Source organism: Petromyzon marinus, chromosome 41 (genome assembly GCF_048934315.1).
Source record: "Petromyzon marinus isolate PM22_M1 ecotype Great Lakes invasive population chromosome 41, UKy_Petmar_22M1.pri1.0, whole genome shotgun sequence".
Taxonomy (NCBI): domain Eukaryota; kingdom Metazoa; phylum Chordata; class Hyperoartia; order Petromyzontiformes; family Petromyzontidae; genus Petromyzon; species Petromyzon marinus.
In genome coordinates, this window is record NC_133707.1 from 11,338,549 (window position 1) to 11,360,791 (window position 22,243).

General features: G+C 45.3%; 1 protein-coding gene across 1 annotated transcript in view; it reads right to left on the reverse strand.

The window, feature by feature from the left end:
* Positions 1-359: 359 nt before the first annotated feature.
* LOC116950956 (CCR4-NOT transcription complex subunit 6-like) overlaps positions 360-22,243 on the reverse strand; it is a 68,318-nt gene continuing 46,434 nt past the window's right edge. Inside the window, exons 7-13 of the mRNA XM_032969168.2 lie at positions 21,224-21,298; positions 18,198-18,355; positions 14,247-14,401; positions 13,370-13,524; positions 12,011-12,262; positions 10,700-10,899; positions 360-9,975 (exon numbers count right to left, since the gene is read on the reverse strand). Of these exons, the coding sequence (XP_032825059.1) occupies positions 9,712-9,975; positions 10,700-10,899; positions 12,011-12,262; positions 13,370-13,524; positions 14,247-14,401; positions 18,198-18,355; positions 21,224-21,298 (1,259 nt within the window). The 3' untranslated portion in view covers positions 360-9,711. The remainder of the gene's footprint in view (positions 9,976-10,699; positions 10,900-12,010; positions 12,263-13,369; positions 13,525-14,246; positions 14,402-18,197; positions 18,356-21,223; positions 21,299-22,243) is intronic.

Genomic DNA, 22,243 nt, shown 5'->3' on the forward strand with positions numbered 1-22,243 from the left:
TTTGCAAAGAGAAAAAAACCACGAATGGGTTAAAGCACGCAATAAATTGTATTAGTGGGAAATATTGTAGAGGTTTTAATACAACCGTTTGTCCACATCATGAATGAACAAGTAAAAAAAAAGCATTCGACAGTCAAATCCAAGTGTCCTAATCAAATACGAGATTACAAACGTATTACTTTCCATTTTATTTTCTCTTCATTCTTTTTCAAGACTTCAAATAAAATGGCAGCTCCCCCTCCCCCCCCAAAAAAATAGATTGGCGCAGAAATAAAATTGCACGCAAAAAGATGGTAAGCTTGCGCGTAGAAAACTGGGACGGAAGGCGAGATGGCACGGACGCAAGGGATAAACGGAACGGTAGAGAACACACAATGTTTATTAGAAGGGAAAAAAAAACTGGTCAAAATGTACATTAAAGGCAAAACATTTTCAGAAGTAAAAACTGCACCACAGAAAATTTAACAAAAGAAGTCTAACCTTCAACTCCTTGGGCCATTTCAATGTTTTCACACGATTAACATCGTTAGCATCCTTTTATCATATGCAGGCATCTCATTAAAATTACGCGCGGAGAATGTACACAGATCTGGTGCCCTGGTGACCATCAAGATGGGAACGCCGCACAGAGCGCTGTGTGACAGCTGTTTGTACTCACAAAAAGGTTACATTTTCCTGTTTTTTGTTACCCCCGTATTCCTCTCCGTTGGTATTTTAATTCTCTTAACAGTCTGGGAGATGTGTTATCACTTTGCTCGATGCAATATACAATAGCCATGGCTTTATTTTCTACACTAGGCAGGATATGAAATGGGCAGGTAGAACATCCCTGGAAGCCTTTTGGGTTTTCTCAACAGCGAAAGCCCAGCTGAAATTCTCCGCAGCGAATGCAGAAACTGAGCGTTTAAAACAAAACGACTACACACTTGCCTATACTAAAACTGGCAAGGTTGCTTTATTTGTTGCTCCAAAAGCTAGTGGTACACAAGGATGTTGGGTCTGTTGCAGGTTTGGGCTTCCGCGGATTTCTAACGGCCCCCATTATGATGAGACAAGCACCAATGTAAAATACTGTGCATGATAAACAAACGTGGGGCGCGGTGATGCCATTTAAACCCAGGCTGCACCGAAGCCCGGGAAATATCGACCGTAGCAAAACAACCAGCGATGAGTGACAGACCACAGAGCTCAGAATAAAATTGCCGATGGTTGTACGCATTTTTCTTTTAAAATAGAAAATACATATTTTTTTCTCTCTTAGTTAAAATATGTTACTACACTGACTTGTTTTCCGCGACAAAAAGACAATTTCTTTTTTGCTTTGCCACTTGCTGGTGATTTTATTGCACCAATAGTTTATTTCCCCGTATCGTGCTTTACTTGTTTTACTTTGTTTCCCGTCTAGCTGGTTTGGCCAAACACACTGCTGCCTATTGAACCTGTGCGTCACACCAGTTACAAAACCAAACAAAAAAATTGAACAAAAATTTGTAACATAAACATTGTCCTAAACAAATAAAATGTAAAAACAATGTCACTTTTAAAATATTAATTGCAAGTTGAGATGGCCTGATGGCTCAAAAGGTCTGATGCTAAAGCTGTGTGGGAGCATTGAGCCAGCACCGCTGAGAACCTGGGTTCAAATCCCTGGCTCTCACCTGAGATTAAACCAAATTATCAAGTACAGCAAGTTTGATGGTTTCAACCCGGTCACCGATGACTGCACAAGAGGAAAACCATTTGGTTTTTGTAATGGACTCAGTCAAGCCCAACTAAATAACATTGCCGGCATAAAGTGAACTGCTCGCATAACTGCACTGATGTAGTAGAGACTACATACTGTGGCAAGAGAGACCTTGTGAGAGTGCTAGGCTAAGGAGGCCTGTAATAATGCCGCTTCTGGGTCGATTCCCAGTGCAGTGTGGAGTTACACCAAGACTGTAGGCCCTCCCAGAGCATAACAAGCCTGTGCCTGGAGAACCTACAGAAACTGGGAATAACAAAAACAAAATATTTTAAAAACAAAGTGTTGGGGGAAAAATCCTTCGAAAAATATGTACAAAACATTTAGTTTTAAACGGTTGTACGGATAACATGTGACCGAGGGCGAGACAGCGTCATGATGGTTTAAACGTGGTCGGTTGTGAGTGGCGATCGCAGGGCACTTTCTAAACAATCCTGGGGTCCGTGGCCCGCCAACAGACCCCGGGGCAGCGCCGGTGACACAGCAGCGCGATCGCCCACCCACCCACAGCCACAGTTGGGAGATGAACCAAATATAGCAGCGGAGCCCCGATGCAGTAAGGGTGGCGGAGTGTACACGAGTTGTCGATGGGAAACGTTGATCGTCGTCTTCACGTCTCTTGTAAATCGATTCTCTGGAATTAATTTGCCATTGGAATGGAAATGCATGGGACAGCCTACACACATCTGATGGTGAACACCAATAATTAATCAAATGAGTGACTAGGTCAGCGCCTCTGAGATTATACAATGAACTGTAAAAGCTATAGCAGCACAGGGAGACTTAAGAATCTGATGTTGATAAATAAAGAGTTGATACGAGTACTAAAGCTCATAGCTCAAACCATAGTTATGAATTTACTTATTCCATCATTTATCCGAGGCTAGGACACATTACACTGAGAAGTAAAGTGAACAGTGGCTTTCCTATGTACCAACCCGCCCTTGCTTTAGGAATGTGGAATTTCCAACACTGGCTCAGCTCAGCCGAAATGACAAACAAAATCACAGATTCGCTTTAGCATACAGACTTCTTACAGTAAAATGACAAATTCAGTCACTTTTGTTTATCGGGGAACAGAGCATTCACTCAAAAGATGGAAACTCCCATATCAAACTGGAGCAATCGGTAGTTGTTAAAGTGGAAAGCCCTATTTTTAGTCTCCGGAGCGCTTTCTTGCGCAGAAACATGAGGACACCCATTTTCTGAATGAGGCAGGGCAGTGTGGAATCTATGCAGCGTTCAACTTTAGATCTTTCGCTTCTACGTTAAACAATAATGTGCGATGGTTTTTGTTTACCTCTGCTCATGTTACTTGCGTTATTAAACGGCGACTCTGAACTCCAACTAATACATTTCTACTGCAAGTGAGATTAAAACAATTACCGGCCAGGAGTAAATGCTGCTGGTCAGAAATCAAGAGGAAGCCCTCCTGCCAATGAAATAAGAGAATTCCCAACTTTCCTGAATACCGACATCTGTTTAAGGATCTTAACTCCAAACACAAATCTGAAGTGAACTACATCCACAGTGGCAAAACGATTCAGGGAATCATTTCTGAAATACGTGGAAACGACGACCGCCTCCGATGCGCTGCGCTTACCTCCACCCCGTCACTCCTACGCACCGTGACAAAACATGGGGGGTGGTGGTGGGGGGGGGAAATAACCACAAGGCGTTGAGAATAATGAAGCACCACCACCACATCCCCGGGCGAGGGGGTGCGGCGGTGTGCACCGTTATCCGCTCCGGGTAGCACGCAACACGAACGAAATAAAAACGACCACGACGACTGCGAAAAGAACGGGATAATATCTGTACACTATTCCCAACCCCAATACCCGAGCCCTCCCCTCCGAGCGCCCAACCCGCGCACTGCCAAACCCACCCCGACTCCAGCCTCACCCCTCTCTTCCTCCGCCACGACTCGCACAGCCTCAATATGACGAACCACGCTCCACACCCCCGACGACACCGAACCGAACCCCCCAGGCGCAGCCAGTCACAAAATCGGCCAGTATATTGTCGAACATGATTCTAGCTGGTTATGGATTCTCTTGTTATTAAATCTCAACCTTTTGCTTATTTTTTTTGTCCTTTAGTTTATCGTTTTTTTTCTTCAAACATTCAGGAATGCTCTTTATTAAAGGCTGGGTTACAAGTAACGACCGGTGAGAAACAAAATCACCTTTAAAATTTTAACATTAACCTCCAGATCAAGAAACAAGTGGCAAAATATCCTGTACATTTGCGACAGGGGGTGCTTGATAACGCAGGGAAAAGAAAAATATAAACTCACGCACGTACACGCACGTGTCCTCGTCACTACCGTGTCACGTCAGCTGAGCAAGGGTTATGCACAATGCACGACAGTTTAATAACGCTCAGCGGGATGACACGCGGACACCCGAGTGAGGACGGAACCCAAACAATCCCAGACATGAACACGTCACTGCCCACAAGTGTCTCGTCCCACAAAGGCAATGACGATGATGATGTCTCAAAGAGGGGGGAAAATACCAAACAAGCTCTCTCTGCCTGAAGGCAGTGTATAATTTTCGCCGCTTCCTCGGTTACAAAAAAAGCGCTTCAGTTAACACAAGTGCATCTTTTTTTTTTAAAGCGGGTAAATATCGCAGATAATCACGCCCTACGAGGTGTACACACGTACACGCGCACACGGATATATACACAGACGTGCATCTGTCTGCCGGAGGGCGCTCACTCAAGTTTTGGGAACGAGGGGGTCAGCACCTCTAAGTGTATGTCCAAGATTAACAACTTTCACTGAACTTTTTTCCTATTGACTAGCCCCACCCTCCCCCCACCGCTAACGACAACTATCGTGGTTCAACGGAAAGGCATCTAACGAGGAGACAGCTCATTGAGGTACATTACGTTCTTCACGGGAAGTACGACGATAAAAGACGAGGCTTTAAAATAAGCCCGAAATCAGAAAGGTGTTCTGCACATCTCATTTGCCAAAACTTTTATGACCGCCCTTTGCATACGCTGCACACACGCACACCACCGGTAAATTTGAAACGGGGCTCGTTTTAAGCAGCTCTTAATGCTTAAGTCAACACGTGTGACTAATGGGTGATCGTTATTGCAAGAGGTTTTTTTTTTCTTTCTCCATTGTAAACCAGTTTTTATCAAATATCAACTGAAAAAAGTGCCAATCTATGCTTGTGTGTGCATATGTAAAGCACCGTATATATCTACATTATACACGCACATTGTGTACGCCTCAAGTACACGCACACAGTGTATGTGTATATACCTGTGCGCAATACATGTAGCCTGCGTTCAAAGCAAACACAGGCGCACACACACATGTACACCGTATACACACACACACATATATACACACACAATATAGACATTAGTTTTATCACACATCATTTTTACAGTAGGGCACATAGGTATTTCATATATTCAATATTTTAATTAAGTAAAATCACTATATTTTTTGAATGGGCAGAAAAATGACACAAAGCGCCTTGATGTTAATATAGCTATTAGGCATGTAACGACTCATAGATTTAAATCGGCGATCGGACTCGCGACGCGCAACGAATCGTCACCGCAGCGATTATTTACAACGCAAATTAAATCCTGTAACACGCAACGGTACTGAAACAAATGAGACAGAACACACCATGGGGGAACGATACAAACAAGGAGGTGAAAATGAGACGGTACACCACTCTCGAATCCAAATGGCGTCCCTTGAATCGTGACAAATTGGCGAATTGATGGTGGGGCTGTAAATCGTTACATGCCTAACAAGTATAAGACAGCACAAGGACTCTCTTAGGAGAGCCCATGGCAAGCACCACAGCCTGAGGCATCCTCCGAGTCTTAAATACGCATAGCATTTGATAATTAGGTTCAATGGAACCCTTGCATACAAATTCTACATCTCTTATTTATAGTTCAACAAATGTATAAAACATAATTTCATACATTACTATCATCGTCATCAACAGTACTTTTAAAAAAGGTGACCATTGTGGTTTTCTCAAATAAAAATAACGTTCTCGGCCTCCAACGCTTGCGACGAATGCCCACCAAAGTCAGTGCTTTAAAAGCGAAGATATTTTTCCCCCTTAAAAATGAGCCGTTTGTGAAAAATCCGCAATTTGGAGGGCGGTCCTGTGCACCGGTGAGGAGACCTAAAGGGGCCCCCCCCCCCCCCACCCCACACACTCCCCGTATGCTAGCTATGCTCATTCACGACCGAGATGCCCGTGGGTCACAGTGGCGCCTGGAAATGCCGAGACACTGTAGCTTCACCAGCGTCTGGGCGAGGGTGGGACGGTATGGGCGAGCAGTCTCGGCTAAAAGTTGCATGGAAAAAAAACCCGTTAACCATGGAGTTCCGCAATAGTCCATTAATGTCTGGTCACCACCTGCCAAGATCCAGCTACGGAGATGATGTCAAAATCTGGACAGAGCATGTTAAGATATTATTATGGCATGTCGAGATTCAGATATAGAATGTTGAGATCTGGCTGCAACATGGTTAGGATCTGGCCATGCAATTGGTAACATTCGAGATCCAGCTGGAGCATTTGTTGCATCTGGCCATGTGCTCACGATCCAGCTGCTCCACAATGAGATCTGGCACTCGTATAATCCAGCCATCGCATCGAGAAGCGACTAACACGTCAAGGTCTGAGACGATTGCACGTCGAAATCCAGTTTTGGGCACGTCAAGGTTCGGCTATGGGATGTAAAAGTTGCGCTGGGAATAAGGGGTTAGGCACAGTTGGTTCGTAGAAACAAGCATGAGGAACAGGTGGTAAGGACGCACGGCGACGGCAGAGCAAAGGGAACGTCAAAGTACAACTCGACGCGCGATCGCCAAAATTGCGACGTGCACCCATCAAGATCCTGGACAAGGTGGGTGGGACGGAACTTAAGTAGGCTATGGCCGGGAACTAGACGAGTAACCACTTTTCGTCACACTTCTGGCGTGAACTGCTCATCCACGGGTGGGACACCACGCCGTTATAAAACTACGCGAGGACCCCAACGACGGCGATGCTCTTCTAACGGGGGACGCTCTTTGCGTGTGACAACACCGCCAAACAGTGCACTAAAAACAGCAGAGAGAGCTTGCGGGTATTTTTCAACGAGAGAGAAAAGGTAATCCTATCCAATAGCCGTTTATTTATTGTTTTAGTTTTTTTCTTAAAGTATTATTATTTATACTTACACACCGAATGTTCAAAGTTGATTCAAATAACGTTACGTATTAACAGCATTTTGTTTAAAAACCATTCGGATCCCCGTTAAAACAAAACAAAAATAAACACCCCCTTTATAAAACCTCCCAAATACTCCTGACGATATATATAGCATATCTCTTAGGGCTGCAAAGGCTTGAGTTAGTGAGATCTATGTACATTTCCAGAGAAAAAACAGGTTTATTTTCTGTTTTTTTGTTGTTTTTTTTAAAAAGGACAAAAATTCTACTTTGTACATTTTGGTTGTGGAGATATGGTTTGGGGTAAACGAAAATAATAATGAAAAACAACAACAACAATAGTAAAGGAGAGGATTTGGTCAACTCCGCGAATGCCAGCGCTGCTCATAAGTGCATTCATGACACATGGCAGTCCTTTCCGAGTGCCTGGGACGAACCCCCACACTCGAGTGCAGTTTGTGTCCATTAAATACATTAAATAATTCCACGAGTTTGCCTTGGCCTCTCCCGACCAAAAGAGCAGACACACCTTGTTCAGCAATAGAAAGCATTGTCATAGCAAACCCGCAAGTCTAAGCGTGTAATCGTTATCAACGTTAATGTTTAGCTTCTTTTAATAGACACGATCTCTGACCTAAGTTGGGCGAACGTTTGAAAGTTATCCGTTGCACATGTACGTACGTGTTTGGTGAGCGAGTGCGTGCGTCTATAAGAGGTAACGCATACAGGAATACGTGCTGGTGTATTTAATGAGGGTGCCTGTGCAGGTTAAAATATTATAGGTGTCCATATTGGAGTGCAAACGACTGTTTAAAACCTGTACGCACACATTAACAAATGTATGCATGTCTGAATGCGTATGAATGTATGTATGTGTGCACTGCTTGTGTACATGTTAATGAGTACTGTTTGGCTGTACATTTCTAACGTGTTAATGTGTGAAGTGAACGTTCGTGTGAAAGTGGGTACTGAAACGCAAGCATGCCTGAGAACGAGAAAGCGGGGGGGGGAGGGGGGGGGCGAGAGCAAGTGGGCGTGCGTGCGTCGCTTCAAAGCGTCACCAAAAGCCAAGGCAGCAAAGGAATTGGTGGTTTGGTTACCGAGAGAAAACGTAGAGAGTTAAAATGGCAAGGCTGGGGCACGAGGGCTGACCAAACACCGCCTGCGCTGTTGCTCGCAGGCACCAACAATTGACCGTCGCCAGGGGGAGACTACAACACGTGAGGGATAACGGACTTTACAGGTGTTTACACTCGCGAATCGCGCCCACCTCAAAGCACGCCTGGAAGGTCAGCGGGTATCATTTTTTCCTTTTAAATCCTTTACGTTTTATTTTTTTTCCCCAGCTCTCCTTTCTCTTCTCTTTTACAGACTCTCCACATGCGCCTGCAAAAAAAAACTATTCCTGTGCAAGCTGGACTTGGACAAAAAACACCGACGCCTCCAAAAACGCTTACAATTTGTTTGTTTTTTTGCGCAAACGTAATCATTCTAAAAACTTTGGTTGGTTGCAACTATTTTGTCATCATTTTACTCGTTAGTCAATCAATCCACTAATTATTTTTTCTCGTGTACGTGCGACCGATATTGTTTTAAACATGACCGACTGTGTGCTAGCTGCCAAAATGTTAGGACTACAAATGCAAAAAAAACCAACAAATTTTTGAAAAAATATACCTTTACACAAAAACAAGGTCGTCTTCGTTACTTTTTTTTGGCTTTTTCTTGTTTTTTTTACGAAAACTTTTTCTTCTTTTAAAAACCACCAACAAATGCAGTAAAAACTTGTGCTGTGTAGGCTTTTGCATTGACAAGACGACGGGCATGTACAGTAGTACAGTGAGCGGCTGGCTGTCAGGTTCATGTACAATCTGCTGTCAAAACTTGAGGAAGTACACACCACATAACCACACATTCAACATGCTTTCGCCCTGAGACTTGGATAAAATTGCAGGAAATTAACCAAATCAACAAACATGCATTCGTTAGCACATTTCATATTCCCAGTCCGGAGTTCAACATTTTGCACATTAATATTATCCATATATTTTATTAAATTTTAAGTATCAATCCAAAGGACCTCACTTAATCGTATCACGTAAAAAAAGATAATTAAAGAAATAAACTAAAATAATTAAAACATCTTTTATTACTTCAGCTAGTTCCCTGGTTAGCCCATGCCACTGTGCTTGTAACACACACCGAGCTGTTGATTCATCTGCCAATGAAAGCGAAATTTCATAAGATCCGATAAAACTACACGCAACTTCCTGGAGAAACAAAACGAGAAGATTACTTCAGGAAATACACAAGCGCGCACACACGGGGGTGAGAAGAGAAACCGGCCTGTTGAAAACGCTTCCGTGCACAACCCTGTGGAGCGTGATGGCGCAATTATGTTTTTAGTCCAGCCTGCGCAGAACGCTTCCCGTCATTGTGGCGAGCTAAGAAAAACAGAGAGGAAATACGAACAAAAAAAATAACATCCGCCCTTGACATATATTATTACTATTACACAGAGTCGATGAATGGAAAAAAAATAAGGGCCAAACAAGAACCGAGGAGGAAACATTTAAAATAGGGGGGGCTAAGCGCCGGCTGTGCCACGACGACATGAGGCACGTGGGCGCTCGCGCCACTGGGGCAGCGGAGTCGTCGCGTCGTTGGAGGGGGGTGGCGGTGGGGAATACAGAGCGGTGACCGAGGAGGAGGAGGCGGCGGTGGTGGCGCCAGTGGCCGGCGCCCCCGTGCACTACCTGCGCCCCCCCGTGAAGTGGATGCCGTTGGGCAGCGGCGACGGGGAGGCGTGCGGCGGCGGCGCCATCGCAGATAGCTGCGACGGCGTCAGCGGCGGCAGCAGCTCAAGCTCTACGAGCAAGGAGAAGTGGTCAGAGGGGATGCTGGGGTGCGGGCAGCCGGTCACGTTGTTCTCGTCCAGCCAGTGCGTGTCCAGCGGACCCAGCACGCCCAGCAGGTTCAGGTGCAGCTTGGAGTAGAAGATGTAGTCGATGACGCCCTGGGGATGGTGCGGCACAGGAGAGCGCCATGAACCCCATGATACGATGCCGAGCTCCACCCGTGCATTTTCAAATTTTAAAGGATGTTATTTTTAGTCGGTCTCCATGTTGCTTGGGGCGCCGGTGTTATACAACGCCACTGAACGTTGCGCAATGTCTTCTGTAAATAAATTGGTACCGCTGACATGCGAAATGCTGTTTTTTTTGTGCTTGCCAAAGCGCCCCAAGTCTTACAAAAATATAAGAGAAAAAATATATAATTCAAAAGGAAGAAAATTCAAGTGCTCTGCCACGGGAGTGCGTCACTCGCCCAAGAGCAATAAAGGAAAGCGGTGTGCAAATGTGCAACCCCGGGTGACCCTGCTGTGATGCAATCCAGTCGGGGGGGGGGGGGGGGGGGAGTTGCGTTTGTGCAATTAAATATATTTAAGCTTCCTTTATTGTATTTAAACTTTTGGCAATTTTAAAATTATCCGGTCATATAGATGCATCTTATAAACTATTTTCTGTATGGCCCTCGTCGGCAGTGGAGCGCCGCCATCTGATGGATCACTCTCCCAACCACATCTGAAAGAAAGTTTTTTAATAAACTATTTCTATTGTAGAAACGGGTCGTGCCTCGCTCGGTGTGAAATTCGCCTAATGTTACACGCTACGGTCCTGCCACCGCACAACGCAACAAACGACGCAGGCAGCAACTACTCAACGGTTTTGCGTGCGTACCTTGAAGTCGTAGGTGTAGTTGGTGTAGGGCATGATGCCGTTCTCGTAGGCGCTGCGCATCTTGAAGGAGTGCGTGATGAAACCGTTGGGCGAGCCCTTGCCGTTGCAGCTGAAGTTCATGAGACACTTGTTGTAGGCGAGCTCCTTCAGGTCCTTGTGGTTCTCAGGGACGCCGCCCGAGCTCAGATACTCCACCACGCCTGCGGCGAGACGGCGACGGTACGCGCGCACGGACACATCGGCCTCATTACCTTTGAGGTGCTAGTGCTGTGGGTACTACAGTGGTGAGATGTTAACTACCTAGCCTGGTATACAGGCTAGGTAGTTAACATGTGGGTTCGATCCCAACCCTGACGCCTGTATATTTGGAGTTTACCTGTTCTCCCCATGATCGCGTAGATTTTACTCCGGGTCCTCCGGTTTTTCCCTCCTCATTTAGAATCATGTATTGTGAGTATTTGACTGCGATACATTTCCACATGATAAAACTTCTTTAAGCTATCATTTGAGGCCAAGACTTCTGAAATAGAGTGGGCCTTACCTGAAAAGTAAAAAAAAGTTTCTAGTTTAGTGTGTGTGGCAGGATGGTACCATTGTTAAGAGCGCTCGAAATGCAGCAAGACGGGGCGAGAGTTCAAATCACAGTTGGGGGTCATCGATCTTAGCCCACAATGCCTCATGGGTCAAAATCATTACGACCCAATTCAAGGAAAGTCGACAAGAATTTAAATTACAGGGGGTGTCACGTGCATGAGTTACTTCGTTATTCAAAGCACAAAGCGAGATTAAGAAATTGCATGTTTGTGGGAAATGTCGATGAACTGTTATACTCAAAAATCACAGTTACGTGAGCATTGGGTAAGGGCTCATATTCATCGAGTCCTGAAGCAGCAGTAAATTTTTTTTATATTATCAGGGCAGGGACTAATGTATCCATAACACACATGCACATCGCCGAGTAAACTCCCTCAACAATAAGTGTGGCATTAAAATGTATATAATATGTGACGTTTTGGGCACTGGCCCTTCTCATAGTAAATACAGAGGCCAGAAAGGAGTGAATAAGAGTTGGATGCACGAATCACCATGCTTGACAAAGATTAAATTTATAAAGTGTTTGCAGATGAACAGTTTTAAATAAGCAGCCAAATTACTCTAAACGAATGTTTCAAATTGTGGAGGGAAAAAATCAGAGGACCTGGAGACCATGCAAACTCCAAATATACAGCAGGCATCAGGGTTTGGATTGAACCCATGAACCTCCTACAAATAAAATTCAAAACAGTCGTAACCAAAGCTGGAGCTCGTTACCGGAGTCGGGCAGCGAGTTAAGGTCGGCGCACAGCAGCAGCGGGATGGTACTGCAATCGCCCTTGGTGGAGGGGCCGCCGCCGCCGCCGCTGGACTTGGCGAGCGCGCGGCTCGCCTCCTCGGCGATGCTGCGGAGCTCCGACAGGAACATCATCGTCTGGATCAGCTTGACGTCCGAGAACTCGGGGTCCCAGTGGATGTGCGCGTTGGCCACGAGCAGGGTCTGCTTGATGTCGTTACCTGTGAGCAACGCTGGAAGAGGTACCGCAAACAATTTCATCAACATCGTGATTACACCATCATTTATTTATACCACTCCTTCCGTGAAGTACTTCTACAAGCAGAGGAAGCAGCACTTGTGTTTGTGCGACTGAGAAAATCACATGATGACAAATACCCCCTGCTTATTCTAATACAGAATGCAAGGATCAATTGCATTGAGCACCTGTTCAGGCCAGAAGGGCACATGAGATAAGGTGGTGTGTGGCCAGCATAACGCTTAGCTGCTTTAGTACCAAGTAATGAAGTTTATCCGGTCCATTAGCAAGAGCCATCAACTCATTAATAATAAACAGAGGCCCCTAGCTCTCAACCTAATCCCAACGTTAGCACGAGCCCACGCCTTCCTACACATCAGTGCGAACACTCGGCCTATCTATCCATCATCCCATATATGCCATCCGCACCTCCCAATCAGTACGGTTTAAGAATGGTGCAAAAGAACTTCAACATAATACATGCCGCCCACGACTTCCTACGCAAAAACAAAGATCCCCTTATAACCTGAACAGCCTGTTGGGGCAAGTGTTAAGCGAGCACCTACGAAAGCCGACACGGCGCAAGAGGCGGTAGGTGGCCAAAGCCACGCCCGGCCACATGTTTCTTTCGAGTGCTGATGTTTACACACCACACCAGGTATTCATTTATTGCTGAGTCGACCTAAGGGAGATTCAGGACCGTTCAGATATTTGTTACTGATGTTGGCTATGAGCAGGAATTGAACTCGGAGGTCGCCTGGTTTTTAGCAAAGCGCTCTTAACCTTTCCCCATTCCGATGATGTACATTTAATTTATCGGAACGAAGATGTACCGAGGCTTCCACAAGGCCATGCGGGAGGGCATGCGGCAGTTTGGCACCAGCTATCAGAGTGCAGTTATGTCGTTAAAAACGATGGCGCTGTGCCTTTAAACAAAATTAATGCCGAATCCCATATGCATTCCGAGATTCAGCAGTGAAAGGGACAACCACATTGAAACTCGCAGACGTTTCTTAACGGGAAAGGGTTAACTGCTACACCACCGCTCCCCACTCCACAAGGGAGATAAAGACAGTGTATTACATACACACATGCAACTCACAGGAACCCTGGAAGTTCACATCCTTGACCTCTAGCAACACAGCCACGCCGATGTTGTCCTTGGTCATGACACGGTTCAGCATAGCCTCTGAGCCCTCCGAGTTGGCCATTGCCAGCTGGTTAAACTCCACCAGGTGCTCTTTCATCAGTGTGAACCTTAATGGGGTGGTGGGAGGGGAGGCAGGAAGAGAAAGGGAAAAGGATAGGGAAAGGTACACGAGGGAAATGGGAACCCGCACTTGCAGATCAAAATGTGACATACCCTACACATCAGCATGTTAAGGCCTGATGCCAATACTACACATTTAGTAGGTGTCATGAAAGTGTTCCTAAGCTCTTGGGTGTTATTATAGTGTCCCCCAAAGCTCTTTCTCTAGGAAACAATATTCCAGTGTACTCTTTCTTGGTAATGGATGGGTGAAAAAAGACAACCCTGTGGACTTGTTTGAATATGTTCAACAATGCCTTAATATATTCACATGACGTGTTTTGACTATAAAAAAACATGTTAATCAGTCGGCAGTCCTCACGAATAGCCGCCAAAATCGTTTTCTATTTACATATGTAGTCGCCCAAATACTCACAAATCTGACAGCTGGGTAACTGGGAAAGCAACGTTTATTCAGCTGACAGAGGTCACACGACCAACCAAGACTGTGTGCTCTGGAGACCAATCATTGTTAATCAACTTTCAACAAACTTTGTTTTCATTACATGGACGGAACTCCATCACTTCATGCTTTCGCAATACTGCGTTTCCATCGTTGGTAAATGCATTATTGGTAACGACCCCTTTAAAATTGCCCCCTCATGTGTTACGGCCTTAAGCAAGAGGATGAGTAGACGCTGGGCAGACACTGCTACTCGCATTCACTCACTTGTCGCTCTTGAAGAAGACGGCGCAGCCATCGACGAATTTGCGCTCTTGCTCGGACATAGTGCGCGCGCGCGACTTGGAGCTGAAGATGCCGCTGTAGCCCTGTAACTTGAGCTCCGGAAGAAAGAAGTTCCAGTACTGGTCCGTCTCTACCTCCTGCACGCATACACGCGGTGGCCAGGGGGTGGTGAGAGATGTTAAATTGTCACCGGTGTTAAACAAATCAAAGCTGCACAGACTGCATAAAAGATCCTTTGGCACTCGACGTTTTGCCCTGCCTACCAACTTAACTAAATAGTCTTCCTTAGCACACAAACTGATCGATTGCAACATCACACATCTTGGTATTTGACCTACACAGGTTCTATTTTTCAAAATACACATGCCATCTTCTCAGAGGATTGCTCACCTGGTCTTAAATAAATAATATGATTGATGCGCACTGCATCCGTCTGCTCGTTGGTTGGTTGACTAGTAGGTCACGCTATTTTCATTGCGCAAGAGTGCATGTTTTAGACAATAAAATGTCACTCTTTGGTTCTTTCGGTAAAGTCACGTAGTTAAAAATAATAATAGATCGACGTTTCGATCGCAACACAAGCAACCATCATTAGGTGTGAAACAAACACAGCAGGAGGACTGCTGTCGTCGGAGAAAGAGCTGCTGCAACAAGAGTGTATATAGGATTTTGGTGGGCCCAATCCAAGGGTAAGTGGGCGGAGCTAGAGAAGGAATTTGTACGTAAATGTCAATGTGAGAGATTAGCATGTCAATGTGAGATGGCCCAGCCACCAGAGGCATGCCAATGAGAAGATTAGCATGTCAATGTTAGAGAGCCGGGCAACAGGAACAAAAAAAACCCTAAGAGCAAGAGGTACACATGATGAGAGGGAGACACAGTGAGTGACACACACAGTCAGAAATAACAGCTGACATGGGTAGGTAGGATGGAAACACCACAGTCAGATAAGACTTTACTTGGTTAATAACGTCCTTCCAATAATTGCTCAGTTTGTACCCATCTTCTCGGTTGAAGTTGTGTCTGTTTATATATCTGGATGGCTTCATGAACAAATCTCTGATGATAGCCAGTGGGTTTGCAGAGTGCCTCCGTCTTGAAAAAGTTAATTTCGTGAGTCCACAGCATTAAAATTATGATCAGCAACGGCAGAGGTATTGGTCCTACCGTATTTCAGATCTGCCTTGTGTTCGCGAACACGGTCCGAGACATGTCGTTTCGTTTCCCCTATGTAACTGCTCCCGCAGCCACAACTTAGTTTGTAGACACCAGGGTATTGCATGTCAGAAATCACATCCTTTACAGATTGGATCAAATCACGGATTTTGTGTACTGTGTTGAAACGAACCTGGATCTTGTGTTTAAGATTTTGGAGATCTTTTTGGTAACCACTACTATGTATGGCAAAGTGATGGTTTTAATTGGATCCTCAGAATTGGATCCTCAGAAGGTTGTCTCCCCATGGCTGGGGAGACAGCTTTGTGGATTGTACGGTCAGAATATCCAATCATCCTGACGGTTTGATGTACATGCTCCAGCTCACTGGCTCGGTGGTGCTGGTCGGAGATGCAACGGGCCCTATGGTGTAGTGTTTTGATGAGGGAAGTTTCCTGGGCTGGATGGTGGTGGGAGTCAGGCTTTAGATAGGCATCCGTATGGGTGGCCTTCCTGTAGACAGTGTCCCAACGAGCCATTAGGTCTCTTCTTGATCAAGACATCCAGGAATGGTAGCTTGCCATCATTTTCCACTTCCATGGTGAATTTGATAGACGGGTGTATGGAATTGATGTGGTTGAGAAATTGGTTCAGTGCTGGCAGGCCATGTGGCCAGATGACAAACATGTCATCTACAGATCTCTTCCACAAGGAAGGACGTAAGGTGGATTGTCTGGATGGAATGTCTCAAATTTCTCCATGATAGAACCCATTGGGGTACCCTCATTTTGTTTGTAGAATGCACCATTCCAGGTGAAGTAAATGTTGGTAAGGCAGTGGAAAATGATGGCAAGCTACCATTCCTGGATGTTTTGATCGAGAAGAGACCTGATGGCTCGTTGGGACAGTCTACTACAGGAAGGCCACCCACACGGATGCCGACCTAAAGCCCGACTCCCACCACCATCCAGCCCAGAAGAATTTCATTATCAAAACACTACACCATCGGGGGCCCCCGTTGCATCTCCGACCAGCACCCCCTAGCCAGTGAGCTGGAGCACGTACACCAAGCCCTCAGGATGAATGGATATTCTGACCGTACAATCCGCAATGCTGTCTCCCCAGCCATGGGGAGACAACCTTCTGAGGACCCAATTAAAACCATCACTTTGCCATACATAGCAGGGGTTACCAAAAAGATCTCCAAAATCTTAAACAAACACAAGATCCAGGTTCGTTTCAACACAGTACACAAAATCCGTGATTTAATCCCATCTGTAAAGGATGTGATTTCTGACATGCAATACCCTGGTGTCTACAAACTAAGTTGTGGCTGCGGCAGCAGTTACATTAGGGAAACAAAACGACATGTCTCGGACCGCGTTCGCGAACACAAGGCAGATCTGAAACACGGTAGGACCAATACCTCTGCCGTTGCTGATCATTGTTTTAACGCTGTGGACTCACTCGAAATTGAATTTTCCAAGACGAAGGTACTCTGCAAACCCAACGGCTATCATCAGAGATTTGTTAATGAAGTCATCCAGATATATAAACACAGACATCTTCAACTGAGAGGATGGGTACAAACTGAGCAATCATTGGAAGGACGTTATTAACCAAGTAAAGTCTTAACTGACTGTGATGTTTCCATCGTACCTACCTATGTCGGCTGTTATTTCCGACTCTGTGTGTGTCTCTCTCTCTGTCTCCCTCTCATCATGTGTACCTCTTGCTCTTAGGGGTTTTTTGTTCCTGTTGCCCGGCGCTCTGACATTGACATGCTAATCTTCTCATTGGCATGCCTCTGGTGGCTGGGCCATCTCACATTGACATGCTAATCTCTCACATTTACGTACAAAATATTTCCTTAGCTCCGCCCACTTACCCTTGGGTTGGGTCCACCAAAATCCTATATAAACTCTTGTTGCAGAAGCTCTTTCTCCTATGACAGCAGTCCTCGTGCTGTGTGTGTTTCACACCTGATGATGGTCGCTTGTGTTGCGACCGAAACGTCGTGATCTATTATTATTTTTACCTTCATGACTTTACCGAAAGAACCAAAGATTATGGATTCCTGCAATCACGAAAGCTTCAAATCAAAAATTAAATGTCACTCCAACCTTGGGTGTGACATGGACTCAGGGGTCCCCAAATCCAGATTGTGAGCCAGACACGTCTAATCTCCCTTTCCCCACTTTTTCCTGCCATACCAGGCCGCTTCTGTCCATCCTTTTGCTTTCTTCCCACCCATATACAATACCATGCTGCCCTTGCCTACCCCTCCTTGCCATCCTATTGTTTTATATAATTCACCTATCTCTGCTCAACTCAACTACTCTTGGCTGGACTGAACTGGCCTTCCCCTACACTCAATTACCCAAGACTTAACTAAACAATTGTCCTCAACTAAAATGCCTTTTCCCTTTATGGAACTATCCTTTCTTTTACTGCAATGTCCTTATCCGCACACAACATTTACTTATACTACATTATCCTTTCCCACACTTACCCCTTCCCAGTTCTCTACTGCCCTTCCCCATACAATACTGCCCTTCTCCTAAATTCAACGTTCATTCATCGTTTGTTGTCCTTCCCCCGCACTTCCGATATGGACGGTTGGCTATGTACAGTGCGAAAAAAGCTCAACATGCATACAATTGTACTTTTCTATGTTTTCCCACCCTTTCCAACCATGTGTTGCCCTTCCACACCTCCCCCGGCCACCTCGTCTACGCGTATTCACGTTCTCCCTCCCTCGTCTCTCGCCTCACTCACCTGCAGGCTAATGATGTCGGCGCTGTACTGCATGATCTCCTGCATGATGCCCTTCTTGCGGTACTCCCACGCAAGCGCCCACGTCGGGCAGTAGCCGTACAGTTGCCGCGTGGCGTACTTGTCGCACAGTACGTTGTAACACATGACCGTGATTATGGCTGTGCCGCACACATACACACACAGATCCCGCATATGGTATTTAACAGACTGTTGGGCCGAGCGCTGTTGGCAAGCCCCGAGAAAGGCTGAGAGAGTGGCGTACAAGGGTGTGGTGTGGCAAGCAGTATGCCATGCTGCCTTTGATTCCCCAATGCTGATGTTTACACACTGCATCGGGTACTCATTTAAGGATGAGTTGCTCTAAGCAAGGCCCAGGACCTGTTCATATATTCATCAGCGATGTTAGCCGTAAGTGGCATTCAAACTCTAGTGGCTGGGTTCGTAGTGCAGTGCGGGAACCAAGATACCATCACCCCCACGAACAAACACGTAAACACATTTGGTCAGTCGTGCTCAGACAAATTACTTCGCATACGTTTTCAGAGCACAACAATCGTATTAACTCATTATTAGTATGCATAATAATGATTAATTATATCTCCTTGTCAATCTACTGCTGACTGAAGGCATTACCACCCACACCTACAGTGACAAAAAAGTATTTGATCCCCTGCTGATTTTGTACGTTTGCCCACTGACAAAGAAATGATCAGTCTATAATTTTAATGGTAGGTTTATTTGAACAGTGAGAGACAGAATAACAAAAAAATCCAGAAAAACGCATGTCATGAATTGATTTGCATTTTAGTGAGGGAATAAGTGTTAGACCCCTCTGCAAAACATGACTTAGTACTTGGTGGCAAAACCCTTGTTGGCAATCACAGAGGTCAGACGTTTCTTGGAGTTGGCCACCAGGTTTGCACACATCTCAGGAGGGATTTTGTCCCACTCCTCTTTGCAGATCTTCTCCAAGTCATTAAGGTTTCGAGGCTGACGTATGGCAACTCGAGCCTTCAGCTCCCCCCACAGATTTTCTATGTGATTAAGGTCTGGAGACTGGCTAGGCCACTCCAGGACCTTAATGTGCTTCTTCTTGAGCCACTCCTTTGTTGCCTTGGCCGTGTGTTTTGGGTCATTGTCATGCTGGAATACCCATCCACGACCCATTTTCAATGCCCTGGCTGAGGGAAGGGGGTTCTCACCCAAGATTTGACGGTACATGGCCGTCCATCGTCCCTTTGATGCGGTGAAGTTGTCCTGTCCCCTTAGCAGAAAAACACCCCCAATACATAATGTTTCCACCTCCATGTTTGACGGTGGGGATGGTGTTCTTGGGGTCATAAGCAGCATTCCCTCCTCCTCCAAACACGGCGAGTTGAGTTGATGCCAAAGAGCTCCAATTTGGTCTCATATGACCACCACACTTTCACCCAGTTGTCCTCTGAATCATTCAGATGTTCATTGGCAAACTTCAGACAGGCATGTATATGTGCTTTCTTGAGCAGGGGGACCTTGAGAGCGCTGCAGGATTTCAGTCCTTCACGGCGTAGTGTGTTACCAATTGTTTTCTTGATGACTATGGTCCCAGCTGGCTTGAGATCATTGACAAGATCCTCCCGTGAAGTTCTGGGCTGATTCCTCACCGTTCTCATGATCATTGCAACTCCACGAGGTGAGATCTTGCATGGAGCCCCAGGCCGAGGGAGACTGACAGATCTTTTGTGTTTCTTCCATTTGCGAATAATCGCACCAACTGTTGTCACCTACTCACCAAGCTGCTTGGCAATGGTCTTGTAGCCCATTCCAGCCTTGTGTAGGTCTACAATCCTGTCCCTGACATCCTTGGAGAGCTCTTTGGTCTTGACCATGGTAGAGTTTGGAATCTGATTGATTGATTGCTTCTGTGGACAGGTGCCTTTTATACAGGAAACAAGCTGAGATTAGGAGCACTCCTAATCTCAGCTCGTTACCTGTATAAAAGACACCTGGGAGCCAGAAATCTTTGATTGAGAGGGGGTAAAATACTTATTTCCCTCATTAAAATGCAAATCAATTCATAACATTTTTGACATGCGTTTTTCTGGATTTTCTTGTTATTATTCTGTCTCTCACTTTTCAAATAAACCTACCATTAAAATTACAGACTGATAATTTCTTTGTCAGTGGGCAAACGTACAAAATCAGCAGGGGATCAAATACTTTTTTCCCCTCACTGTATGTTGCGTCGGTGCATTTTGCAGTTGAACAAATTGTCAAGTATAAGAAGATGTTTTATTACAAGCATTAAATGCCATTCAGTTAGCATGTGCAATCTGTGCAAATCACTTCATATTTGCACTTGGTCACGAGGCACAGGCTATATGTAGTCAGGTGTTGTAAAAAATATAATCGGTGGCCAAAAGCTGCACAACTGAAGGCTCCAGCAAGTTTAGATTAACAGATGCATGAGCTTAGTGACCCATCAAGACGTGGAAAAAATTGCTAAATAATTTCATTGTAGTCTTATAAAAGAGCTTTCAGTACACAAAGGCATTTAGATGACCGACATGTCCATGTTTATGTGCACAGCCAGTTTAGTCAATCTACTGCTGAACTGGATAGAAGGCCCCCCATGCCATACAGGTCATGTGGGTTATATAGTCATACAGAAACCCGCCAAACAATATGGGAGCTCTAGGAAGAGTGCAGAACAGTGGATTTTACTTCAATGCCCTCAAATGCCCACATGACCTATTACAACTATCTTCTGCCCAAGGCGGTCACCTGTCCAAGCACTATCAGGGCTCCAGCCTGCTTAGCTTCCAATATTTAATCAAGACCATCCAAGCTGCCTAAGGCAAGACACAAATATAAGAGAGCACCCTGAGCGATGACCCTATCCAAATCCCAGCATTAGCACCATCCTTATAAGCCACTCTATTCATTCAAATAGTGAATCAATTACCTTTTTCACGAACTGGGAACCTAAGTGTGTATTGCGTCGAATCGCATTGTCTGTTGGCGGAGAAAGAATCGCGAGTCCTCACCGGGTGGCCGCACTCGGTCTGGGTTTGCGAGCTGGATCCACGGCCGAGGGGGCGGCTGGTCCGGCTGCACAGAAGCTAAAGGACATATGGGCAGACAAAGCACATGTGCTCTTAACACCGGGCACCGCCACCACGACCACCAAAGCTACGTATGGAAACCCAAGTGTGCAAGTTTACATACAAAGAAGAACGTCACATAACTGTTCATGGATAAAACAAGCACACAAGCAGACAGCTCGTACACTCACCACACAGCTGACTCTAAAGACCCAGAACATTGGCAAAAATTTGCAATCGCCGACCAGCTATTTAGGAACACATGCACAAAGCCAAAAACATGATCACAACACAGCTATTTAAGCATACATAGACAGGATTGAATGACCTCTATAAAAAACTGGACCTTCTCAAGCTTGAAATAAACAACCTCCAACCGGACACTCTCTGCATCACTGAAACGTGTCAGGAAAGAATAACTTGATAACTTCAGCTCCTTCAGTATACAAAAAGTAAGAATAGGTTTTACCCTTTTTGGCAATAAAACAGGTGTAAGATGTTCAAACACCAAATATAAAAATTTTCAGGGAACCAACTCCTTCAGACTCGACAGACCTTATCTATATAACTCGTGAAATTGCATGTTTCCTCTCTCCATTCAACCATGGATCAGATTAACTGATATCTTTCCTCCGCAACCAACATATCATAGTTTTGGGCTCCTACCGGCCACCAAAAAGCCATGGTTATAAATTGCTGTTACTTCTTTGGAATGCCATCTTCGCTGTACCTGAAGGGGAGCTTATTATCACTTGTTACTTAAACTGGGTCAATCCTCCGATTGAGGCTCTTGCCTTCAGATATTAATTCAGCCCATCTCAGCTCACCTGTTCGCTTGACGTGTCTTAAAAAGCCTTCATCACTCATCAACCATTTATGTCCTTATGTCAAAATAATCCAGAAAAGTTTGTAAAAGTGAGTGTGCTGGGAAATCATCTGAGTGACCACTCAATGATATTTGGC